At 41.3% G+C, this 27,646-nt stretch overlaps 3 protein-coding genes across 3 annotated transcripts in view; 2 read left to right on the forward strand and 1 right to left on the reverse strand.

Moving 5' to 3' along the window:
• LOC114654090 (SCAN domain-containing protein 3-like) overlaps nt 1–27,646 on the forward strand; it is a 412,012-nt gene that overhangs the window by 153,428 nt on the left and 230,938 nt on the right. The window lies entirely within an intron of this gene.
• Nucleotides 1–27,646, forward strand: part of LOC114654304 (interferon alpha-inducible protein 27-like protein 2A) — a 48,501-nt gene that overhangs the window by 14,175 nt on the left and 6,680 nt on the right. The window contains exons 2-3 of the mRNA XM_028804768.1: nt 19,892–19,997; nt 27,383–27,412. Coding sequence (XP_028660601.1) covers nt 19,922–19,997; nt 27,383–27,412 — 106 coding nt within the window. The 5' untranslated portion in view covers nt 19,892–19,921. The remainder of the gene's footprint in view (nt 1–19,891; nt 19,998–27,382; nt 27,413–27,646) is intronic.
• LOC127528836 (uncharacterized) overlaps nt 17,432–27,646 on the reverse strand; it is a 52,645-nt gene continuing 42,430 nt past the window's right edge. The window contains exon 2 of the mRNA XM_051930018.1: nt 17,432–18,412. Coding sequence (XP_051785978.1) covers nt 17,556–18,412 — 857 coding nt within the window. The 3' untranslated portion in view covers nt 17,432–17,555. The remainder of the gene's footprint in view (nt 18,413–27,646) is intronic.

The raw sequence follows: 27,646 nt of genomic DNA on the forward strand, positions 1-27,646 counted from the left end.
AGGATCAGAGCAGTTCATGTCCATCACCCACTATCTGGCCTGAAAATGGTTTGGGAAAGACTAGACAAACTTTATGGTTCTCCAGAAGTAATTGAAGCTTCACTTTTCACTAGACTTGATGGCTTTCCGAAAGTCTCAGCAAAAGACTATCAAAGACTTCAAGAGCTTGGAGATTTGCGCCTTGAAATAGAAGCAGCAAAAAATGATGGTTACTTACCTGGACTTAGTTTTCTCAATACTGCCAGAGGAATAAATCCTATTGTGGAGAAGCTGCCCCACAACCTTCAAGAGAAATTGATTTCTCAGGGCTCATGGTATAAAAGAGAAAATTATGTACAATATCCTCCATTTTCATTCTTTGTAAATTTCGTGTGTTGCTATGCAGAGATAGGAACTGATCACAGCTTTGTTCTCCCAACTTCTAGGGCAGGGTCATTCAGAAGTGAAGGGTTGTTGTCCAAACCATGGAAACCTACCAATCCAATCTCAGTAAATAAAACTGCTGTTAAAGACTCTACTATACTTACTGTACCTCCTCTGAAAAATCTTTAGAGGATCCATCCAAAAATGTCCAATTCATAATAAGCCTGACGCTCTCAAAAATTGCAGAGCTTTCAGAGAAATATCATATGAAGCACGCAAGAACTTTCTTAAGGAACATAGCATTTGTTTCAGATGCTGTGCTTTGTCAAGCCACCAAGCTAAAGACTGTAAACCTGTCATCCACTGTTCAGAATGTGACAGTGACTGGCACATTTCAGCTCTCCACGCAGGTCCAGCACCATGGATTACAAGAGAACCTAACCTCTCTGCCATAGAGTATGGTGGGAAGCAAACTGAACATGCTGAAACTGTGGCTACTTCTATATGTACAGAGGTCTGCGGAAGTCTCCAAGGCAAGTCCATCCATCCATTATCCAACCCGCTGAATCCGAACACAGGGTCACGGGGGTCTGCTGGAGCCAATCCCAGCCAACACAGGGCACAAGGCAGGAACCAATCCCAGGCAGGGTGCCAACCCACCCCAAGGCAAGTCTTGTTCTAAAATATGCTTAGTAAATGTATATCCAAAAGGACACCCCAAAAAGAAAGTAAAAATGTATGCAATGCTAGATGATCAGAGCAATGTGTCATTGGCAAGATCTGCATTTTTTGATATTTTCAACATCCAGAGTGATAACACATCCTACACCCTAAAGACATGTGCTGGGACTTTGGAAATCTTTGGAAGACGAACCTGTGGATTTGTGGTGGAATCAGTCAATTGAGAGGTTCGCCTTACACTGCCAGCCCTTATTGAGTGCAATTTGATACACGACAACAGGGATGAAATCCCTACACCTGAAGCTGCATAAAACCATCCTGATCTCAGAGTTATTGCTAAAAGCATTCCACCTCTTGACCCCTGTGCTGAGATTCTTCTGTTGCTTGGCAGAGACATTATCTGTGCACACAAAGTAAGCCGCCAATACAATGGTCCAAATAACGCCCCCTATGCCCAACAATTAGATCTAGGATGGGTCATGTGGACACTTTTTGTGACTGAAGACAGAGAAGAAAATTAAAATTAGTCAAAACCTTTTATTGATACATACCAGACTAGGGTAAAATGTCAGAGAAACACAGTCCTAGGACACCGCGCTTCATCTGCCTCGAGCGCAGATGTCCTTGTTCTTTTATACCTTTCTAATCTCCTGATCGTTGACCACGTAAGCAAAAAATAGCATCCTGACTCATTGTACTTTTCCAATTTTGTAAAGTCATTACCCTAAAGGTATATTTTCTTGTCACACACATCATCAAAAGAAACTTCTAGAAAGTATACATGCTTTTTGTCACGCACGCAAAACACAAACAAGTTTCATCATTCTGTCCTATTTTCTGTACACACATACATTTTGTTCAATTACATCTTTTTATGTTTTCACACTCCTCCCTTTTTGAACAAAAATGATGTGGGCCTATATAATTCTATTTTGAAATGGTTGATGAAGGGGAAGGGGGATAGGAAATGGAAGAAGCTACACGAGACATGCGCTCCTCATGTAGCATATATGCCCTTTCCATAGAGGCGGTAAAGTACTTAGATATTATATAGCGAAACAAAGGGATAATACAACAACCAAACAGGAGGAGGAGGCAAAATGCCACAACCAAAGAAATGAAAACAGATCTTATCCATTGTCCCCAGGATCCGAAGGAGGATGTAAACCACTGATCCCAAGGATTTGTAATGCCAGAATTAGTGGAAAGTTCTTTAGAGAGAGCGGTGAGGCCTGCCAATGCACGAGTTATTGATCCATCTGGCGCGGTATTATTTGGAATATATGTACAACAAGCATCACCAAACATAGCACAGACACCTCCCTTTTCCGCAAGTAACATGTCCAGGGCTAGACGATTCTGCCAAGTCATCAGAGAAGTACGATCAAGCTGTTCATGTATGCCTTCAATAGCATCTTTGGTGAAGTTAAGGAAACGTTGTTGGTTATAATAAAGGTAATTAATCTGATCTAGGAGTGGTTTGGGAGAGAAGAAAGGAAGACAGAATGGTGTTCAGAGAAAAGTTAACCTGAAAAGTTTGAGAACAGAAAGAAAATGGTAATTCACCTACCCATGTCGCTCCATTAGATTTGAAACATGTATAAGTTCCTTCGTGAGTTTGAAACATAGGGGTATCCATGTGACGGGTGGGGGGAAAAAGAATAGATAGATTAGAACACTTTGAACCAGAGAGGGGTTTCTTGGAAGTAGTGAATAGAAGGCAGGGCAACCCCACGGGGTCAGAAATGTTAGATAATGGGAAAGGGACTGTAGCTAATCTTAACAGGAGAAAAATCTGAACCAAAAGTTGGGGAGATGGGTGTGTGTGCCAGAGAATGAGGGGTGTTAGTAACAGGATTGTCAATCTTAATTAGAAATCTCCCCAAAGGGTCTGTTCCAGATACATATGCCCCTAATACATAAATACCTGAGTCATGTAAAGAGGGGTTCTTCAAAGTAATGATCAAAGGGTTACAATGGTTGTCAGCACATTCATGAGAGGCATGTCCTTTTATGATAGAAAACCGATTTTTCAAACCGTATTTTTGGGCCTCAAAAGGTTGATAACCCCAGTCCTCAGTTCCAGTGTTAGCAAAAACCCTTTGCCAGTTGTCGCAGTCACTTCCCCTCATACACACGTATTTGTCAGATCCGGTCCACTGGGCTTATCGACCAGTCCCACAGTTGATAATAGAGCAGAAATCAAACTGCACTGATGTGGTAATTCCTAACGGGAAAGTCAAGGTGACCAGGGCAGTAGACAAGGGAAAAGAAAAACATAGTAGCACAGCAATCAAGGGTGCCATCTCTTGCAATGTGAGGCGTGAATCCAGGCAGGCAGTCCTTCAACTTTCACGGCGTGTGGTGTGGATAGAAGAATTTGGAATGGTCCTCTCCACCTAGGCTGATGCCAGTGTTTCCTCCGAGTATCTCGAACCAGGATCCAGGTGCCCAAAGGAATTGGTAAATCCTTGGAAAGGGGGCTGGTCCTCCAGGCTTGATGAACCTGCTTGTGGATTTCCTTCAACGAGGTTCGTAAACCTGCAAGACTAGAGAGAAGATCATTGTCCACAGTATGCAAATTCAGATTTCCTACAACCATACGGGCATGGGACGTCCGGTCAGAATCTCAAACGGCGATAGTCCCAGTTGTCGGTGTGTCCGTCCCCTTAGTCCCATTAAAGCTAAGGGTAGTGCATCCGGCCATGATAAATTAGTTTGTTCACAAATTTTTGCGAGTTTAGCTTTTATAGTGCCATTGCATCGTTCTACGATGCCTCCGCTTTGGGGATGGTATTTACAATAATGGTGCACATTAATTTGGAGCCAGGTGGTTAATTCATTTATAATGGAGTTCACAAAATGAGTGCCATTATCTGTAACTTTTGAGGGATACCCCATCTTGGAATAATCTCTTTAATTAGTGCTTTAGCTACTGTTTTAGCATCGCTGTGTTTTGAAGGGAAAGCCTCTATTCATCGGGAGAACACATCGACAATCACAAGACAATATCGGTACCCTTTAGACGGGGTTAGTTCAATGAAATCCATTTGGAGGTGTTCAAACGGACCCATTGGATTAGGGGTAACGGCGGGACTTACCTGGGTACCTTTTTCCCACATTAAACTTTTGACATATTGCACAGCATCTGCAAAATTGCTCTGCATATGTAGAGAAACCTACAGCTTCCCAATGTTTTTCAACATCTTGAACCATGGCATCTTTTCCTGCGTGATCGAGGCCATGGGCGATTTTTGCCATTCCTGGGAAAGAGGCGTTTGGGAGAAAAGGTTTGTTAGTGTGTTTATGAGTCCAGACTCCATCAGAGAGGGACCCTTCTTTGGACCATTTTCTCCTTTCGATATCCGTGGCTGCACTCTGTAAAGAAATAATTTGATTATCAGGGTCCTGGTCATTTCTCTGTTGGAATAAAGAAATTGGTGTGTTATTATATGCAGCCTCTTTAGCAAAGTGGTCAGCTAATTCATTCCCTTTGCTAACAGGATCCTGTGTGAGCTATCATTTAACAATCGCTAGCTTCGATGGTTTGGTTATAACTTCTAAAAGGGATTCGATCAATTTCTGATGTTGGATGGGTTTGCCAGTACTGGTCTTAAATCCCCTTAGTTTCCATAGTGCTCCATGATCATGGCAGACTCCAAAAGCATACCTGGAATCCGTATAAATTGTTACGATCTTCCCTTCGGACAGCTGACATGCTCGAGTGAGTGCTACGAGTTCAGCTGCTTGTGCACTTAAGCTTGATGAAATTCGATTTGCTTCCAGCAGGCGGTCCCCTTGGACCACTGCGTAACTGGTTGAGGGTGCTCCATTTTTCAATCGCAAGGAACATCCATCCACAAAAATCATTTAAAATCACCCAAACCATTTTCAACACACTTCACCCCAGTATTATTCTATATTTACACTATATTTGGAAACAATGCAGCAAAGGAAACAGAAACAAATGGACTCTGAAGAAAAGCAAGTTCCACTCAATGCAGCAAAGGAAACAGAAACAAATGGACTCTGAAGAAAAGCAAGTTCCACTCTTCAGGACAATCAAACATAAAACAGCCTCTCATGATGTTAGCTGGTGTTAACACAATCCTGCTCAGCTAAACGGTGCCGGTTTCCAGATCAAGGAGACTCCGTTGGCGAACTGAGTCAGCGACAACAAGGAAAAAACTTCCGTGGCGATCCAATCCTGCGACAACAAGGACAAATCCAACTATCGAGAAACCACACGGTACGATACCACAGCAAGACCGCATTCCCAGAAAAAGGCTACAGTCACAGAGAATATTAACAATGCACAACTTTAAAGGAAACAGAAACAAGAAAAAAGAAAAGGACAGAAGAAATTTCATGAGAACTACATCCGTGCTTGCTAATACAGCTTCTGTTGTTGCAGCCACAGCACGAAGACACGGAGGAAGTGCTGCGGCCACTGGATCCAGTTTTTTAGAAAAAATAAGTTACCGGTCTTTGTTTATCTCCATGTTGTTGCGTCAGTACTGCATTCATAAATCCCTGCTTTTCGTCCACGAACAAAGTGAATGGACGAGAATGATCAGGCAAACCTAGCGCGGGCGCAGATAAAAGAGTAGCTTTGAGGTCACAGAGAGCCTTCTCAGCCAGTTGTTGCAACGGCTGTGCTCTTTCAGTAAAATTTAGAACTCACTGTCTGCAGTAGCCCAGAATACCTAAAACAGACATAACCTGTCGTTTTGTTTAGCTGCAGCTTAACCTTAGAAACTTTATGGCCATTGTCCCCCAAAAACAGTAACAATTTCTGGGTATCTATTGTCATTGTCCCCCAAAAACAGCAACAATTTCTGGGTATCTATTGTACAATCTTCTTTCCGTAGCGCTACATATCATTTCCATCTACATACTGTATCCCGTCCGGCCAAAAGCCTTCTAAATTTTGGGCAAGAGCTTAACCATAAACACAAAGGGCTTCTCTGTATCCCTGAGGCATGACGGTCCATGTCCAACGGCGGTACCGCGTTTGACGAGATCGGAATGTACGGCGGAGATGCCAGCCTCTGCTTCGGGAGACAAAGGATATTGGGCATGGTGCGGGCGGAAGGAGGATTTCGGGTGGATCACCAGAGGCTCACAGTGGGCTATCCTTTGAAACACTACTTTAGTTATTAAATGGTCAGGAGTATCAAAAATACCTAGAGTAACTTGTAACCAGTCTGTTCTTTCAAGGTATTTTTCCACCCATGGTCCTATTTTCCCCCATTTAACAGTGTGTGATTTAGCTAAGGAAAAATATGAGGCACTATTTTGCCAAGATAATATATGTGCTGTGAGCATGTAAAATGAACAGAAGCAGCTGCCTTTGTGGATGAAATAGAAACACAGTAGATGTGAAGGGTTTTCGGGGCAAATACCAGAAGTAAGGAAAGATTCTAGCCAGGTGGTGTCTACTTCTATAGGGAAGTATTGGGCAGTACAGTGTAAAATGTCAGGGGCCTGTAAATTGGGAAAAAGACAAGGGGAAAAAGAGTGTAGGGCTTTGAGGAGAATGGTGTGTAGGGAAATATAAAAGAGGGTTTGGGGTAAGGGGTAATTTGACACAACAACTTGGGGGTTGAACAAGTATGTCCGCCAGGACGTGACTGGACTTGAAGAGGTTCTGATACTTGAAAAAGGTGAGGTTGTCCAGAAGCAGTAAGCACAGTAACAGTTTCGTTTGAGGCAGGGACCTTTGCCAGCAAGAGGGTAGATCGAGTGGCACCAGTGTCGATTAAGAAAACAGTCTCAGTGCCATCAACGAACAATGTCAGTAAAGAATCAGTCTCTGAATTATGGGTGAGCAAAAATAGTTGAAAAGAGTGGCTGGAGGTCCCAGCGTTTTCCTATGGCCAGTATTGTTGGTCAGGGGTGTCAGAAGAAACAGGTGGAATAAGGGGAGGTGGGGGCTGTTGCTGTCTGTAAGGGCACTCCCGACGAAAATGTCCAGTTTCACCACAAGCGTGGCAAGAGTAGGAATTAGCATTGGAATTTAAGGGAGAGGGAATAAAAGGATTCTTAGTGTGGTCAACAGGAGGAGCTCTAAAACCACCTCGTCCTCTTCCTCGTCCTCGTCCCCTTCCTCTAAAGCCATATCCTCGACCTTGGTCAGGAGTATTCCTGGTATAATAGTTCATCTGTGCTGCCAATAATTTGGCATGAGAGTTCGATTCGGCATGTTCAGCATGTCGTTTGACTTCATCAAACGTGGCACTTTCCCACTCAATACAGGAAGTGCGGACTTTGTTTTGTATATCAAAGCGCAAACCGGAAACAAAAGGTGGAACTGCAGCTCGGGTGCGGTCATCAGCATTTCCCAAGCCCGAGTGATTAGCCATAAAGTCTTGAATCCTATGTGCCCATTCATCAACCGTTTCGTCTCTCTTTTGTTTTGCAGCAGAAATAAGGGACCAGTCCATTCCTTTTTTATATTTTTCTGCAATATTTTGTCTCAACGCCTCCCATTGTGTGTTAAATTCGCCTTCTCCACCTATCCCCTGTCCTCGAGTTAAAGCTGGGTTCCATACCCATGGAACGTCATTGCGGACACCCCTGCTAACAGTGGCCCATGTGGTCCCAAGCTTTCGACGAAGTACCTGGGTCCATTCAGCAGCATTAGGCTTATACATGCTATCTAACTGATCAAGTTGTTCAACAAATTTTAGTCCTCCTACTTCCTTTGGATCTGGAAGTGCATTCACGACATCTTTTAGTTCTTGGATGTCCCAATTCCGATGTATCATAACTGTTGTGGGATTTTGGGGTCCAGCTGGATGGGCAGGGTTATAATGGGGATTGGGAACTTCTATTAAAGGGCAAGTAAGTGAATGTGAAGGATCAGAAGAGAAAAAAGTTGGAGCTGGTTTGTGAGTGGAGGTTTGACTTCGAGTGCATTTGGAGACGGGGGTTTGTCTAGTACAGGGTGGGTCATCACGATGGGTTGAGGGGTCATAGTGATCTGTGCCTGGGGAATCATCAGGGGAAACTTCTGCTAGTTGTAGTGCAGGGGGGGACAGTCGGAATGGGGAATAGAGGAGGGGATAATAGAGGTGCCTGAGGTTGGTTCTGAGGAGGGGAAAAAAAAATAATAGGATAAATCTAAACCTGTCTTCTTTTCTATAAATTTTCTAGGAGACCCATTTTTACGGGGCGTCTGTTGATCCTCCGAAAATAATCCTTCCAGCACTAATGATTTTGATCCCCCTGTGCGGCGATTAACAGGCTTACTGTTATAAGTTCCTATTATGTCCCCTTGCCCTCCCGGGTTCTGTATTTAATTTTCCAACTATATACTAATTCGCCTAATCCCTTGTACGTATGAATCAGCGAGGCATTAAGTGTGCCACTCACTAAACCTAACTGTTCCCTTCTTTAGTCCCAAGGGGAGACACCTAACTATCGGTCCTGTCCCAGTTCCCAGGAGAACACGGTTTTGTTGCTTATTCCGTATGTAGATTTATTTATTTTCCCATAGCGCTACATATCTTCCATAGCTACATATCTTCCATAGCGCTACGTATCATTCCGTCCTAACAGCAATCCTGTAATCTGTGCTCTTTTCGGTTTATATTTCCATACCACCCCGTTACTCGTCCCGTTAGCCTGTCCGCTCACATCCCCGGATTCCAGCTCAGGTGACTTCGTGTCCGATTCGGTTCAAGTCTCCATCACCTTAAGCAACCTGTTGAGATATGAGTATGACTAGACGGTCAACAGGAAACTCGCCCTCCTGTTATTTAAAAAATAAAAAAAATATTCGGAAATCCCCCGGTGCTTACCCCAGCCTGGAAGTGTGCAAGCTCTGTCTGGAAATCCGTTCAGTCACTGTGGATGTAGCAAAGAGGAGACCAGGGACTCCTCACGCAAGAACTGTTTCAGGACAGGGCAGTCCTAACTTTTGCCGGAGCTGCATGCTCTGCTGCCGGAGCGCTCAAGTTGACGGCAGTCCGCTGGTAAGACGGATCACTGAAATGGTCTCGCTGGAGGAGTCGACCGGCCGTCTCTTGCCCCACGTCCGGGCGCCAAAAACTGTGGACACTTTTTGTGACTGAAGACAGAGAAGAAAATTAAAATTAGTCAAAACCTTTTATTGATACATACCAGACTAGGGTAAAATGTCAGAGAAACACAGTCCTAGGACACCGCGCTTCATCTGCCTCGAGCGCAGATGTCCTTGTTCTTTTATACCTTTCTAATCTCCTGATCGTTGACCACGTAAGCAAAAAATAGCATCCTGACTCATTGTACTTTTCCAATTTTGTAAAGTCATTACCCTAAAGGTATATTTTCTTGTCACACACATCATCAAAAGAAACTTCTAGAAAGTATACATGCTTTTTGTCACGCACGCAAAACACAAACAAGTTTCATCATTCTGTCCTATTTTCTGTACACACATACATTTTGTTCAATTACATCTTTTTATGTTTTCACAGTCATTATCTGTGATGTCTGCTTGGGGGGCATCCACAAGCCCTCTTTGAAAGTCCTCAAAACCATTGTCCTTGAGAACGGATGACCAAGCTAGTTCCAACCTTGTGAAAGCAGTATCTGTGTGGAAGAGAAGCTCTCAAACGAGAAAGGTGAATCAACTTCTATGCCATGTACTAGCTCTTGGTCACAGAATTTTGGCAAGCTAATCTTCAGTCGTTCAGAGGATGACAACAAGCTAGCACCCTCTGTTGAAGACAAGACTTTCCTCCACATAATGAACACTGGCATTTTCAAGGATAACTCAAACAGCTGGGTGGCCCTGCTACCATTCCGTTCTCCTCGACAGTTTCTTCCTAACAACAGAGAACAAGCCCTTGATCATCTCTTGTCTATCAAACAGACTTTAAAAAGAAAAACCGAAATGAAAAACCATTTTATTGAATTCATGAAGAAGATTTTGCCAATGGACATGCTGAACCAGCACCACAAATGGAGAACTCCAAGGAGTGCTGGTACTTGCCAAGTTTTGGCATTTATCACCCTCAAAAACCACAGCAAATTAGAGTTGTGTTTGATTCAAGTGCGCATTATAAAGGCATTTCACTTAATGATGTGCTCATACGAGGTCCAGATATGAATAACAGCCTACTTGGAGTTCTTACTTGCTTTAGGACAGAGTGAATAGCAGTGATGGCTGACATTCAGCAAATGTTTCACAGCTTTGTGGTAATAGAAAACCACCATGACTATCTTCCCTTTTGGTGGTTTCACAATCACCAACTCGATGATGAAATTGAGGACTATCGCATGAAGGTCAATGTTTTCGGCAACTATCCACAGTTGTCATTTATGGGCTAAAGAGGACAGCTTTAGAGGGTGAAAGGGAATTTGGTGCTGAAGCAAGACTATTCGTAGAAAGGCATTTCTATGTTGGCGATGGCTTGAAATCATTTTCCAGTATTTCTGAGGCCGTTGATGTACTCAAAAGAACTCAAGACATGTTGGCTCAGTCTACTCTAAGACTGCATAAGACTGCATCAAGCAGCATTGAAGTGATGCAAGCCTTCACAGGAGAGGATCTAGCCAGCAATCTGTGTGATCTTGACTTTGGCCAAGACCAAGATATGAGTATGACTAGACGGTCAACAGGAAACTCGCCCTCCTGTTATTTAAAAAATAAAAAAAATATTCGGAAATCCCCCGGTGCTTACCCCAGCCTGGAAGTGTGCAAGCTCTGTCTGGAAATCCGTTCAGTCACTGTGGATGTAGCAAAGAGGAGACCAGGGACTCCTCACGCAAGAACTGTTTCAGGACAGGGCAGTCCTAACTTTTGCCGGAGCTGCATGCTCTGCTGCCGGAGCGCTCAAGTTGACGGCAGTCCGCTGGTAAGACGGATCACTGAAATGGTCTCGCTGGAGGAGTCGACCGGCCGTCTCTTGCCCCACGTCCGGGCGCCAAAAACTGTGGACACTTTTTGTGACTGAAGACAGAGAAGAAAATTAAAATTAGTCAAAACCTTTTATTGATACATACCAGACTAGGGTAAAATGTCAGAGAAACACAGTCCTAGGACACCGCGCTTCATCTGCCTCGAGCGCAGATGTCCTTGTTCTTTTATACCTTTCTAATCTCCTGATCGTTGACCACGTAAGCAAAAAATAGCATCCTGACTCATTGTACTTTTCCAATTTTGTAAAGTCATTACCCTAAAGGTATATTTTCTTGTCACACACATCATCAAAAGAAACTTCTAGAAAGTATACATGCTTTTTGTCACGCACGCAAAACACAAACAAGTTTCATCATTCTGTCCTATTTTCTGTACACACATACATTTTGTTCAATTACATCTTTTTATGTTTTCACAGTCATTATCTGTGATGTCTGCTTGGGGGGCATCCACAAGCCCTCTTTGAAAGTCCTCAAAACCATTGTCCTTGAGAACGGATGACCAAGCTAGTTCCAACCTTGTGAAAGCAGTATCTGTGTGGAAGAGAAGCTCTCAAACGAGAAAGGTGAATCAACTTCTATGCCATGTACTAGCTCTTGGTCACAGAATTTTGGCAAGCTAATCTTCAGTCGTTCAGAGGATGACAACAAGCTAGCACCCTCTGTTGAAGACAAGACTTTCCTCCACATAATGAACACTGGCATTTTCAAGGATAACTCAAACAGCTGGGTGGCCCTGCTACCATTCCGTTCTCCTCGACAGTTTCTTCCTAACAACAGAGAACAAGCCCTTGATCATCTCTTGTCTATCAAACAGACTTTAAAAAGAAAAACCGAAATGAAAAACCATTTTATTGAATTCATGAAGAAGATTTTGCCAATGGACATGCTGAACCAGCACCACAAATGGAGAACTCCAAGGAGTGCTGGTACTTGCCAAGTTTTGGCATTTATCACCCTCAAAAACCACAGCAAATTAGAGTTGTGTTTGATTCAAGTGCGCATTATAAAGGCATTTCACTTAATGATGTGCTCATACGAGGTCCAGATATGAATAACAGCCTACTTGGAGTTCTTACTTGCTTTAGGACAGAGTGAATAGCAGTGATGGCTGACATTCAGCAAATGTTTCACAGCTTTGTGGTAATAGAAAACCACCATGACTATCTTCCCTTTTGGTGGTTTCACAATCACCAACTCGATGATGAAATTGAGGACTATCGCATGAAGGTCAATGTTTTCGGCAACTATCCACAGTTGTCATTTATGGGCTAAAGAGGACAGCTTTAGAGGGTGAAAGGGAATTTGGTGCTGAAGCAAGACTATTCGTAGAAAGGCATTTCTATGTTGGCGATGGCTTGAAATCATTTTCCAGTATTTCTGAGGCCGTTGATGTACTCAAAAGAACTCAAGACATGTTGGCTCAGTCTACTCTAAGACTGCATAAGACTGCATCAAGCAGCATTGAAGTGATGCAAGCCTTCACAGGAGAGGATCTAGCCAGCAATCTGTGTGATCTTGACTTTGGCCAAGACCAACCTTCCATGCAGCGCAGTTTAGGCCTTAGATGGGATCTCGCACAAGACACATTAATCTTTCAGGTAGATACCGGTAAGAAGCCCTTCACACGCTGTGATCTCTTATCTATGGTAAACAGTCTGTTTGATCCCCTTGGATTTGCTGCTCCTGTAAGCATACAAGGTTGTCTTATTTTGAGAGAACTTACCTGTAGTGTATGTGAGTGGGATACATCACTTCCCAGTGAGAAGCGCGAAGTGTGGCAGAAGTGGAGTTACTCCCTTCAGCATCTCAAGGAACTGACAGTACCCAGACTTTACACATCACTCTCATTTTCGTCAACTCAAAGGAAAGAGATCTGTATCTTCTGTGATGCATCAACTAAAGCAATTGGTGCAGTAGCTTACCTTAGAGTCACAGACGCCAAAGGAAAGACTGAAGTTAGTTTCATCTTCAGCATCTGGCTCAAAAAGAGAAGTAAAACAAAAACAGACAGACGTAGTAAAGTCTAACAAAAGTTTTACTTGAACAATCAAGAAAAAGAACGCTGACTTCGTAACCCCAAACACAACCTTCTAGCACCCTCTCCAACCCCTCCTCTCGTCCCAGGTCCCCCCCCCTTACCACATCAATCAAATACCCTGCTGTCAGTCTTCCGTACTGTACTCCGCCTTCCCTCAATTGGACCTAACAGTCACTCAAAAAAAAAAAGGCTTCAACCTGGCTGGGACGCTACAATACTTTCAAATTTTACTGCTTTCATATTCTTTACCTTTCTCTGCATGTGTATTGCGCCATCGTTTTTTTTTAGCCTTTCGAATTCTACTGCTTTCATAATCTCTTATCTGCATTTTATTTTTCTCCAACGCTTTTGAGTCTCTTTTCTCTGCGCTGCTCTTTCTTCTTTGCTTAGTCGTTAACGTTTCATCTAGAACGTATTGTCTTTATACTGCTTTATAGGAGCTGAGAGCACAGAATCTGTGTCTGCTACATGCCTTTACACGTCTGAGTGTTTTGCTGCCCGTGGTCTTATTTGATATTGGTTGAAAGTAGGGCGTGTCTTGCAAGAATCTCATGTTCCACATTCTCGTGAGAAAGTCCTGGGACAATCTCTTGGCACCAAGTCTCATGTTTATGGTCCCCGTGAGATGCTCCATGGCCAATCTCTTTCGTCTCACGGGTCTTTTAAATGTCTTCTGAGAAGATCACATCTCGTCTCCCTGGTTTTTCCTTTCCAAGATTTTTTTATAATATATATATATATATATATATATATATATATATATATATATAGTTATAGTTATAGTTATATACAGTTGTGATAGTTGCCCGGACACCACCAGTCGGAGACCACATCTTTATAAAACACGCACGTTTATTTAACATTAAATAAACAATTCTCACACTCCACACAAAGCACTCAGCAATAATCACCACCATTCAACTCTGTCTCAGTCCTTGGCCGCCTCTATCCTCCTCCAGGGTGCTTTGTCCTTCTCCCACTCCCGACTCTGGCTCAATGACTGTAAGGAGGCTGCCCTTTTTATTCCCGCCCGGATGTGCTCCAGGTGGCTAATGACGTCCATCCGGCAGCACTTCCTGGTGTGGCGGAAGTGCTGCCCTTTGCCCCGGAAACACTCCGGACTTTCCTGGCAGATTCCTCAGCCATCTTGCAGAGTGTGGCGGAAGTAACAACATCCGGGTCCCACGAGGTGTAAAGCGCCCCCAGGCGGTGGCCATGGGTCCCAACAAGTCCGACAGTTCATTCTCCTTTACCATGGTCCTCTCCTGCTCCATGGCAGTTGTGCCCTTGTGGCCCGGAAGCTATTCTTGCCACCTTCCAGTCCTTTCTGGCGTCCCGGCCAGGTAATAATCCTGGCCACCTGCGACACAGTATATAGAATAGAAGTTCTAGATGATACAATAGAGAGAAGCTACAAGGAACATAAAGACTCAAATGAGGTAAATGGTGTTGCAGTAACTCCTAGCTTTCATAATTCATGTAATGATACTGGCTTCACAAAGTCTTTCTCCTTTGTTTTATTGCTATTGTTATGCTATGTGCCTCCTGTAATTTTTAAATGTCTTAGGTAATGGATAACCGAAGTTGTGAGAAAGGACTCACACCCAACAGCATGTGCTGGACCTGTGCCCTTTGTCTCCCATAGTGACAGAGCTAATTGTCTGGCTACCAAAGCAGGAAGAGAGAACAGGTACCCACCTGGCTTTAATGTGAAACAACGGACTACACAGTTGCGTTGGATGTATTTAATATTGTGCAGGTGGCACAGAAGCAGAAGTGAAAGCAATGAGAAGAAACAAAGTGAACTTGCCATTGAATGAAGAATGGTGCAAATCTCTATATATTACAATTAAAGCACGTTTGAAACCTGAATGTTGAGATGCTCACGGTGGGTTTATGACCTTATTATATACTCAAACCAAAAGAGTTTTCATAGCAGTTTACGACCCTCCCCCCCACTTCAGCAGATGTGGCAATCTCAACAGACAGTATATTCTCTAATGAGCAAACTCACTACTGACCATCACATTTTCTAAAAACTTTAACCATGTTTCACTTTCCTCCACCCTCAGTTTTTACCAGTTTATGGATTGTACAACAAGGGAAAACATGATGTTTGACTTAATGTTAAAGAGATATCTTTTGGTTTGCCACCTTTAGGTAGATCTGACCATAATTTGGTACAGCTCATACCTGTATACAAACCCATTGTCCAGCGGCTACCAGCCACCACTATGACAGTGCAGGAATAGACAATGAATGCTGAGGAGGCTCTGAAAGGTGCTTTCCAGAACATTGACTAGGATATGATTTGTTATATGCTTTGTGAATCACATGACAGACAACATCAAGTTTTGTGTGGATAACACAGTTCCCACAAAGACATTGCACTGTTCTCCCAACAACAAGCCATAGATCACAAAATAACTGAAATCCTTACTGAATAAAAAGAAGAGAGCCTTCAGGTCTGGAGATAAGAATGATATCAAGCATATGTAGTCAGAAATTAGGAAGCAGATCTATGGGGGAAGGCCTACTACAGGGACAGACCTGACCACAAGTTACAGCAGAACAATATCAAGTAAGTACAGAACTTTTTGAGTACTATCACTGGTTACAAACAGGCAGTAAAACATGCAGAGGAAGGGAACAAGAACAGAGCTAATAAATGGAACCAGTTCTACAACACGTCTAACTCATTCTTGTTAGTACACCCCTCCCCCCGTACTGCTAGTCTCTGTGTGCAAGCTGAGAAGGTTCCAGAATCCCTATTGCCACCTGCACCCTGCACAACCTTCCTCTACAATGACATCACTGCTGTGGTCTCCACTCCACTTCCTAGACTATGTGTCTGTGTGGATCGAGTGAGGGGAGAACTCAGAAAACTTTGAATGAATATGGCTGCTCCAGGGTGCTAAAAACATGTGCCAGCCAGCTCTGTGGAGTCCTTCAGTGCCTGTTCTTCCTTTTGTTGAGTTTGCAGAAGGTTACCCAGCTTTGAAAAATCCTGCGTAGTCCCAGTGCCAAAGAAAGGACATTCCAGTGATCCCTTGAACTTCAGACCAGTTGATCTTAATTCATACATCATGAAGACCTTTGAGAGGATGGCCGTAAAACAACTAAGACCCTTGATTTCAGGACATCTAGATCCTCAGCAGTTTGCCTATCAGATACAGATATGTGTGGAAGATGCTGTGATCTACATCCTCCAAAGGGCCTACACCCACTTGAACAAAGCTGGAACCACAGTCAGGATAATGTTCTTTAAGTTTTCCAGTGTCTTTAACACCATTCTGCCTCATCAACTGGAGAAAATGATCAAGGCTTTGCATCTTGATGACCACACAATCTACTGAATCATGGACTACCTGACCAACAGACAACATTTTGTGAGGCTCAGGGATTGTGTATCAGAAATAGTGATGTGTAATAATGGAGCACCTCAGGGAACTGTCCTATCTTTCTTCCTGTTTTCACTCTACACTACAGATTTCCAGTACAATATCACTGCTTGCCACCTACAGGAATTTCCATATGAACTCCTCCACCATATGCTGCATTAATAATGGAGACAAATCAGAGTACAGGAATGTTGTGGAGGAGTTTGTCTTGTGGTACATTGACAAGAACCTGCAACTCAACATCAGCAAGACAAAAGAGCTGGTAGTGGACCTCCAGCATGCCAAAGAGCCATTGAGACCTGTTAACATACAAGGGGAGGATGTGGAAGTGGTACCTGTGGGTTCATATACACAACAAACTGGACTGGTCTGACAATAAATACAGTGGCTATCTATGAGAAGGGCCACAGAAGACTGTACTCTCTAAGGAAACTCAGGGCTTTTCATGTAGGCAGCAAGTTGCTGGAAATGTTCTCTTAGTCAGCATTAACCAGTGTATTGTTCTATGCTGCAGTCTCCCGGGGAACAAACAACAACAACAACAACATTTATTTATATAGCACACTTTCATACAAAAAATGTAGTTCAAAGTGCTTTACATAATGAAGAAAAGAAAAATAAAAGACAAAGTAAGAAATATTTATATAGTACATTTTCATACAAAAAATGTAGTTCAAAGTGCTTTACATAATGAAGAAAAGAAAAATAAAAGACAAAGTAAGAAATTAAAATAAGACAACTTTAATTAACATAGAATAAGAGTAAGGTCCGATGGCCAGGGAGGACAGAAAAAACAAAAAAAAAATCTCCAGTAGGCCGGAGAAAAAAATAAAATCTGTAGGGGTTCCAGGCCACGAGACCACCCAGTCCCCTCTGGGCATTCTACCTCACATAAATGAAGCAGTCCTCTTTGTATTTAGGGTTCTCATGGAAGGACTTGATGATGATGGTCATGCAGACTTCTGGCTTTTAATCCATCAATGTAGGAACATCATGGTGCTTTGAGTAGATGTGCCGCCACCACAAAGAAACCGGAAAAAGAAATAGAAGAGACAGTATTGGCTAGTACGGATTTTAGAGCCACCATGAATAGTTATTATAATGAATTGAATATACAGAGTATCAGGATTAAATTAAAGTGAAGTTATGAGAAGGCCATGTTAAAGTAATGTGTTTTCAGCAGTTTTTTTAAAGTGCTCCACTGTATTAGCCTGGTGAATTCCTATTGGCAGGCTATTCCAGATTTTAGGTGTATAACAGCAGAAGGCCGCCTCACCACTTCTTTTAAGTTTTGCTCTTGGAATTCTAAGGAGACACTCATTTGAGGATCTAATGTTACGATTTGGAATATAAGGTGTCAGACATTCCGATATATAAGACGGAGTGAGATTATTTAAGGCTTTATAAACCATGAGCAGAATTTTAAAGTCAATTCTGAATGACACAGGAAACCAGTGTAGTGACATCAAAACTGGAGAAATGTGCTTGGATTTTCTTTTCCTAGTTAGGATTCTAGCAGCTGAATTCTGCATTAGTTGCAAACGATTTATGTCTTTTTTGGGTAGTCCTGAGAGGAGTGCGTTACAGTAATCTAGTTGATTGAAAACAAAAGCGTGAACTAATTTCTCAGCATCTTTCAATGATATAAGAGGTCTAACTTTTGTTATGTTTCTTAAGTGAAAAAATGCTGTCCTAGTGGTCTGATGAATATGCGATTTAAAATTCAGGATACAGTCAACAGTTACCCCTAAGCGTTTTACCTCCCTCTTGACTTTTAATCCTAATGCATCAAGTTTATTTCTGATAACCTCATTGTATCCATTATTGCCAATCACTATAATTTCAGTTTTCTCTTTATTTAGCTTGAGAAAATTACTATTCATCCATTCAGAAATACAAGTCAGACATTGTGTTAGTGAATCAAGAGAATCAGGGTCATCAGGTGCTATTGATAAGTACAGCTGTGTGTCATCAGCATAGCTGTGGTAGCTCACGTTGTGCCCTGAGATAATCTGACCTAATGGAAGCATGTAGATTGAGAAGAGCAGCGGACCCAGGATAGAGCCTTGTGGAACACCATATAGGATATCATGTGTCTTTGAGTTGTAATTACCACAACTAACAAAGAATTTTCTCCCTGCCAGGTAGGATTCAAACCAATTTAAGACACTGCCAGAGGGGCCCACCCACTGACTAAAGCGATTTCTAAGAATATTGTGATCAATGGTGTTAAATGCGGCACTCAGATCTAAGAGGATGAGAACAGATAAATGGCCTCTGTCTGCATTTATCCGCAAGTCATTTACTACTGTAACGAGTGCAGTTTCTGTGCTGTGATATGTTCTATAACCTGACTGAAATGTATCAAGAATAGCATGTTTATTGAGGTGGTCATTTAACTGCAAAATGACTGCCTTCTCTAGAATTTTACTTAAGAAAGGCAGGTTAGAAAATTTTCAAAAGCAGAGGGGTCAAGATTATTTTTCTTGAGTAGGGGTTTAACTACAGCAGTCTTAAGACAGTCTGGGAAGACTCCCATATCTAATGACGAATTTACTACGTCAAGAATATTATCAATTAGCACTCTCGATACTTCTTTAAAAAAACTTGTTGGTATTGGGTCAAGGACGCAGGTGGAGGGTTTCAGTTGAGAAATTATTCTATGTAAATCAGGTAAATCTATCCTGGTGAAAGAATTTAATTTGTTTATAACGGAATACTGGAGCTTACGAGGATCCGCAGTGTTGGGGAGATATACTATGTTATTTCTAATATCATTAATGTTTTGATTGAAAAATACAGCAATAGCCTCATAGGGTTTACTGGAAGTATTTTGGAGGCATTCCTTTGCGTTCCCTGGGTTTAGCAGACGATCAATCGTCGAGAATAAGACTCTGGGATTACTAGCATAGTTATTTATAATCCAAAACAAAGGATCCACAATGCCTCAAGAAACGTATAAGGAAAGTTGTTCCAACACCGGGCTAACCCTGAACAAACTGGAAGCTGTTTGTAGAAAAGAGGATGATGACAAAATAGAATGCCATCATGAAAAATTCTCTCCATCCCCTCTAGGAGCCAAAATCCTACTCCACCACAGTATGCTAAGAGTCGCCTCTGTGGAGCTTTTCTACTTGCTGCTATCAGGCAATTCAAAGGTTCCTCCCAAAGTCCTAAAGTAAATCTAAATGCTCATATTCTTTAAGTTCATTTTGCAATTTCTCACAATGTACATTATTTATTTATTGATTGATTAATCCATTTATTGTTTTATTTGTTTCATGAATCTGTATTCTTGTTTTTATGTTTCTGCTGCTGTACGCATCTAAATTTCCCCTTGGAATTAATAAACTTTATCTAATCTAAACTTTTCCCAAATATAATGGCATTCATGTCTTGTTAGATTAATTCAAATGATCAGACTGGCTAGGTTGCCATTTTAGGTGTATTTAATAGCTCCATGTTTATGCTTCCTTCATATTTTCCTTTGTTACAGTGGTAACAGAACATTCACCAGGTAACACAGATGGAAACCTGTGCATTAAAGATGCATCAGAAGACTATTGCTATTTTCTTCATAATTTTGATTAGCACTTTCCAAGGTAAGATATTAATCTTTACATTTAGTTTTGAATGTGTTTAACTACTAAATTCCATATTCATAAGCCTATAGAAAATATTGATCATGATGGTGGGAGAAGGCAGCTGAAATGGAATAGGAACACATTTTTAAAGCATGAAGCTTCTGAATGTGTTATTTAATGAAGTAAAAATATTTTATAATATTTGTCACACATATATAATGTACTAAAATACCCAACAGTGTTTGGCTGCTTAAAACAAAGCCTATTTAGCTTGTGTGCCAATCAATACTAATTACTTTCAATTTACAATGGTGTACAATTCACTCAAGATATGGTACTACTGTGAACATCTTAAAGGCAGAGGTGCTATGTCCAGCAGCTCTCAAGTATAATAATATGCTTCAGTCTTGTTCAATGTATACTGTGTTCTGTCTATGGAAGTCAGAAGGTGTTATATTGGTTATAATGGTTATAAGCTTTTTTCCCATGTCAGGGCTGGCATATTTCCATAACCTCCACTGCAAGGTTCATGAGTTTACCCAGTATTTGGAATTCTAACCAAATTTAACTACATGGAGCATGGGAGCATGGTTGGGAGCATGAATTTAACTACCTTTAAGGAAAATTAATCTTAAGACCTTCCTCTCGTGTAGCATGTTGTGATGGAAATGGGTCAGCATGTGAAAGCATAGAGAATGAACTCTCAAATGCACCTGAGGATACACCCATCACCAATGCAGTTACATGCAATTTATAACGTTTAGGAAAAGTTTCCTTATAAGACCTGTATATGTTGGCACCAAGTTGAAAGGTTTACATAACTTCTTTATCAGCATTGGTTTTGCTAGTGGAAGTTCATGGTGCAGACTATTGGTTGAAGCATCCATATCAGTGAGGAGGGAGGCCAAGAGTGTCAAATCTAGAAAGGAATTTGACTGAGGAAGAAGACAATTTCCAACTCTCATCAGGTCAAAATTTTTCTTTGAAAATCTGTTTTCCATTTCTTCAATAACTGTTCAGAATGTTCAGATGGGATTTCCTCAAAGGCTGGCTGGGAGTGCTCCACCAATACGTCATCCACCAGCGCCGAGACGGAACGGGAGGAAACCATGCCCTTTGAGGTCGGCCCGGACCCTCTCTCCCTTTTGCAGTTTCAATTTAGAGAAACGCCGGCTTCTTTTAAAAGGGAGCAGTGGAATGACGATTCTCTGAAGTTTTCCAAAAATGCAGTGGTCCTGGTCAATGGCCAGCGCACTAACCAGTCGATGTCACAGGGTCCTCACTTTGTGTTAGAAAACAACCTTCTATATCACATAGCAGAGCATGATGGGCAGGAGACGAGGCTACTGCTAATCCCACGGACCTTCTGGCAGCAGGTCTGTGAGTTAGCACACGCCCACCTCCTAGGTGGCCATTTGGGCACCGAGAAAACCCTAGATAGATAGATAGATAGATAGATAGATAGATAGATAGATAGATAGATAGATAGATAGATAGATAGATAGATAGATAGATAGATAGATAGATAGATAGATAGATAGATAGATAGATAGATACTTTATTAATCCCAAGAGCGGATCAAGCTCCACTTCTATTGGCTGGGAATCAATGAGGAGGTTTGTCGCTTTTACACTTCCTGCCTGGAGTGTCAATTGTGACAAATTCCTAAGAAGGACCGTGCTCCTCTCATTCCTATTCCCATGATTGATGTTCCCTTCCACACAATTGGGGTCGATTTAATCGGACCTCTAGAGCCCTCAGCCAGAGGACACAAGTACATTTTAGTCCTCGTGGATTATGCTACCAAATGCCCTGTATCTGTTCCGTTGCACTCAACTAATTCTAAAGCCATCGCACGGGAATTGGTAGGGGTCTTTGCGCGTTTTGGCATACCTAAGGAAGTACTGACAGACCAAGGGATGCCCTTTACCTCGGATACATTCAAGAAGACTGCCAAATTACTTAAAATAAAGCATCTAAAGACCGCGGTATATCATCCTCAAACTGACGGTTTGGTAGAGAGGTTCAATCAGACTCTCAAACAAATGCTTCGTAAGGTGGTCAACGAGGATGGAAGGAACTGGGATCAGCTCCTCCCCCTCGTCCTTTTTGCCTATCGGGAAATCCCACAAGCCTCCACGGGGTTCTCCCCTTTTGAATTATTGTATGGGCGACAACCCCAGGGCATATTAGATATCCTAAAAGAAGGATGGGAAGAAGAGGCTCTTCCCTCTACAAATATATTGGAGTATATCGTGCAATTACGCAATAGATTTGGTAAAATTCGGCCCCTCCTTAAAAGTCACATGGAAGAGGCACAAGCAGCACAGGTCCGATATAATGACTGTGGCACGTCTCTCCGAGAGTTCCGCCTGGGAGATCGGGTCATGGTCCTAGTACCTACCTCCCACTCTAAGTTGCTTGCCCATTGGCAAGGTCCCTACGAAGTTATGGAGAAGAAAGGACTTGTTGACTATTTGGTGAGTCAACCCAATCGTCAGTCAAGGGAGCAGGTTTATCATGTAAATCTGCTGAAACCGTGAAAGGACAGGGATCCCGATTCCTCCTCCAGTCAGCCCCACTGTTTCTTGTGAAATCTGTTAATATATTCAATATTTTAAGTGCAGTTTAAACAAATAAACATTGCAATAATACAAAAGACAATAGAGCTATCAAAGGAAATTTTTCAATCCATCCTACACTTTGTATGGTGATATAAACTTAATATTTTTTATCTGAATGTTGTCCTTATTAAACTTTCACAAGTTTGTTGACAGGGAAACAGAGTTAAGTTTCATTTTTCATAAAATTCATTTGCGCATTCTACATTCCTTTTCCACACACCTATAAAGAAATATGTCTATCTCTTTTGTAAGGTTAGCCTAGCTGAATGTTGTCCTTAATGACTGTCACAAGTTTTTGACGGGGAAACAGAGTTAAGTTTCATTTTTCATAAAACTCATTTGCGCATTCTACATTCCTTTTCAACATTATTACCTATGAAGAAATATGCCTGTCCATTTTGTGAGGTAAGCCTTGCGGCAAAAACCTTTCAGGTCATGTATTTTCTTCCTTTTCTCTACTGTAATTTGCTTTATTTAAAATAACAGTTGGAGCAAATAAATAGTATAAATAAATAAATAGTAGAGATATTTGCAAGGAAAGGAAAAGGGTGTTAACAGTAAAATATATAAAAGTCTGAAGTTTCTCAGTCATCCAGGTGAAGTTATCTGGTAGCTGAGTCATGGCAACTGGAATTCTTTCTTGTTAGGTAGATACGTTTCATTGCTCATCCAAGCAACTTCTTCAGTCTGAGGAATGTTGACCACAATTTTATCCTCCAGGTTAGTTTCACTTCACACCTGCCCTGAATAGGCTCATTGAGTAAAACAAAGGAAGGGGGAGGTGTGGGTAGATATAACCGTCACACCTTTTAACAGCCCCCCTACCCTCATAGAGTGGGTCATTAAGACTGGTCCACCTGGTGGAGGTGTGAATTGGGCCTGATTTTCCTGGGAATGGATGAAAGGGCAGCATGATAAATTGAAGACAGGTTATGTCTAAGGCCTCCACCTCTGTTGAGTGAGGGGTTGTTGATTTGCACACGTAAAGCTTCCCTCACCCCTCTCTCAAACCACTTGTCTTCTCTATCCAATATCTGGACATTAATGTCCTCAAATGAGTGTCCTTTGTCCTTCAAATGGAGGTACACAGCTGATTCAGGCCCTGAGGTGTTACTCCGTCTGTGCTGGACCATCCTCCTGTGTAGCGGCTGTTTGGTCTCTCCAATGTACAGTTCTGGACACTCTTCGCTGCAATGAACAGCATATATTACATTGCTCTTCTTCTGTTTCAGTATCCGGTCTTTGGGGGTGGATGAATCTCTGTCTCAGTGTGTTAGTGGGTTTGAAGTGGACAGGTATGTGGTGTTTTCCAAAAATCTAGAAATAGAAATCTACAGAAAACCCACCCACACTGACCAGTATCTTTTATTTGACTCACATCACCCAGGACTCTACACCACAGAGCAGAGAACATCCCCACTTCCACAGAAGCTAAGAAGAAGGAAAACAGGCATCTGAAGACAGCTCATAAGACCTGTGGATATCCCAAGTGGGCCTTTAACAAGGCAGGATCTTGTTCCAGAAAAAGGACAACGGAAACGTCAGAGTCCCATGACCAACAGAAGAACCTGGTTTTTCCATACATGGCTGGTGTGTCCGAAAAGTTAAAAAGGATTTTTGGAAAACACCACATACCTGTCCACTTCAAACCCACTAACACACTGAGACTGAGACTCGTCCACCCCAAAGACTGGATACTGAAACAGAAGAAGAGCAATATAATATATGCCGTTCATTGCAGCAAAGAGTGTCTTGTACTGTACATTGGAGAGACAAAACAGCCGCTACACAGGAGGATGGCCCAGCACAGAAGGAGTAACACCTCAGGGCCGGAATCAGCTGTGTACCTCCATTTGAAGGACAAAGGACACTCATTTGAGGCTCAACGAGCCTGTTCAGAGCAGGTGTGAAGTGAAACTAACCTGGAGGATAAAATTGTGGTCTCTAACAACATTCCTCAGACTGAAGAAGCTGCTTGGATGAGCAGTGAAACGTATCTACCTAACAAGAAAGAAGTCCAGTTGCCATGACTCAGCTACCAGATATGTATAAAAGTCATATTTCAGTAATAGGAAAAGAATATTTACAAGAACCAAAAGAGGTGAGTATAAAAAGGAAACCTTTAACACTGTTCACTGGTCCATTACTTTGTGCTATATAATACAGAAACATGTTCATATTATAGTCTCTCAGGTGAAAATGTGAAGCTTTTCTTGAGTTCAGAGGTCCAGTACATTTACTGTACAGTTTGTATGAGCTTAGAAGTTTGTATACAATTCATGATAGGTAAAATCTTCCTACAATAGTATATTTAACTTTTACACCGTAGAAGGCCATTATTATGGAGCAGTTTCATTGCATAATAGTTTTAAATATACCTGTTACTGATTCCAAAAGATATCCAGTTAATTCTGTGTTAAATCAAAATGTTGCATAGTTGAGCATATTTAAATATGCTCTAATTAATTTGAACTTAAGCCTGTTTCAGTTTAATTTTCCATTAAATCTGTTTTTATGACTTTTTCCAGTTTTAGGCCTATATGTATGAAGTTTGGTTTAATACAGTGGATCTCAACTTTCAGTCCTCTGGGTCCCATGTGGCTGTGGGTGTTTGTCCAAACCCATTTCTTCTATTAATTGGACTCTACATAATTAAGCAAGCCGTTCTTTTCCAGGTTATATGTTTCTTGCAAAAGTAAGCATTTATAGGTACAGAAAAATACAAATATGTCTTAACTTCCTGTAAATGTAAATCTAATCACTACTGCACTTTTCTAAGTGCAAAATAAAAGGAAAAAAACTTGTCAGCTAATTAAATAGGAAATCAATCAATGGTAACAGTGACTGACTGATTGGCAAACTGTCTGGAGCAAAAACCTGCAGCCATAAGGGGCTCTGAGGACTGAACGTTGAGAACCACTGGTCTACTACCAGAGAATACTCAGTCAGGTCAGGTCAGGTTGGTGAGTGTGCACTGGTAGAGCAGCTGGAAGTGGAATTAGTTCTGGATAGATTGTTCCAGTATCCTGCCATCTACACCACTTTTGACCACTGGGGGCTTTGCTGACAAAACAAATAAAATTTCATAATGTTTTTATTATTTTTTGCCATGCTTTGGGTATATTAGTATTATAAGAAAAATTATTTTTTAGAATTAACAAAGATTCTAAAATCTTCTTTTAAAGTTGTTCTTGATTATCTTAATTAAAATGTTGGCATTGCCAAATTATTCCAGCTACTGAAGGAATTAAAACTCAGTAGTTCAAGTAACACACTAAAAATTAAACAGGAGAGGAAACACTAACAGTGCAGGTAGTAGCACAAAAACACAAAACACTTGGATAAATGAAGAGCATTAGGGCTTCTGTGCTTCCACATTAGCTTAGTCATAAATATACTGTATGTGATATCCTTTTGCATCCTTTCTGTAAGTCAAAATACATTTGCTTTCTGTTGTTGTAACTATGGTCTAAGAGGCTTTTGGTGTTCGTAGTCCATTTTTTTCATTCTGAAACATACACAGTGCAAATTACAGTATGCTTTGTCATTTAGAGGCGCTCATCCCTAACTGGGTTGATGTGGGCACATTTGGGACAAGATTAGAGGCTGAGTTGTGATCACTTAGGGTAGGCTGTGAAAGTGCAGAGCAAATTTGAAAGGAACCACCATTTCTAGAATTGAATTAGTGCTATTTATTTGGTTGGGAGAAATTACTTGCCTTTTAAGGTTCTTTATTGTTGCAGTCCTTAACAGATTTTTGGAGTGGGTTCTCTTCTTCGCTGTTTACTTCTACATTAATCTACTTCTCAAATTAGTACAGCATCTGCCACTTCCTCAGCAGAGCTGACATGATTGGTAGATGTATTGTGTTGGGCAGATTCACCTCATATGTCAGTACCTCCTAAAATACATTCTGGACACCTAATGCTCACAACATTTGCTGGTGTAGCTGACTGCAATCTGTCTTTCTCTGCGTTGTATAAACGACAGTCAAGTCAGAGGCACGTAGGGGTGAAACAGACGTTTTTATTTTCCTTTCCAGAAACAAAATGGGAAAAAAAGAACAAGGCATCACATAAGTCGCTTTTTCCCTATGCCTATTAAATAATAAATTAAATCAATTACAAATTATTGTAAACAAAACTATTAATACAAAATAAATTAAAAAAAGAAGAAAAAGCTTGGGGAGAGCTGAAAACACCACTTACCCCCAACAGCATCCACCGTGCATCTGGCAGCAGAGCCAAGAAATGCAGTGCATGCAGGTTGTGTGGTGTAACGCTAATTAATGCCTGTACTACAAAGTATTATACAATCAGAATACTACTAACTATTTACAAAAATTAATTAATTTTGGGGAAGTTAACGACTAAAACAAAACATAATTATAAGTAACATATTACACTTTACTACACTGGTGTAAACTTAATGGCACCAGACAGATTTAGGTTGTTTTGCAAAAACAAATTAGCAAATAGGACCATTATAACTGTTAGAGACTTTAGCTGTTGATAACTGTAAGTTAACTTATGCTTAATTACTTTAGGGAATTCTTTTTTTTAGCTTTTATTTGCTTTATTTTATTTTATGTAGTTTTATTTTGATCACAATAGACCACCCTACAGAATTTATTAGAAAAATTATCATATGAGATACCCAGTGATGAGTTCACATCCCATTTACTATTTTGCCTAAAGTCAGCTTGATAAAGAAAGGCTCTGGCTACCTGTAGTCCTGTGTGATTAGGTTGTTTAACTTTATATGTTTTCTGTTTCCTAGGAGAAGGGAAAAGCAGTTCTGAGGAAGAAGGTGAGTGTGTACCATTCTAATCTAAACACAGTATTAAAAAACTGAAAATACTTCTACATAACTCTTCATAGTTCTATTTTAGAAAAAAAGAGTTAAATTGATCCATTTCTTCCTAAATCATCAGAACAAATAACTTCTTGTGCATTTACTTTTACTAGATTTTCTGTAGCTTTATATATGTTTTTACGTTGTCAATTAACATATTAGTTTCTCTCCCTTTTAACACTGAAGTGA

The sequence above is a fragment of the Erpetoichthys calabaricus genome, chromosome 7, assembly GCF_900747795.2.
Source record: "Erpetoichthys calabaricus chromosome 7, fErpCal1.3, whole genome shotgun sequence".
NCBI lineage: Eukaryota > Metazoa > Chordata > Cladistia > Polypteriformes > Polypteridae > Erpetoichthys > Erpetoichthys calabaricus.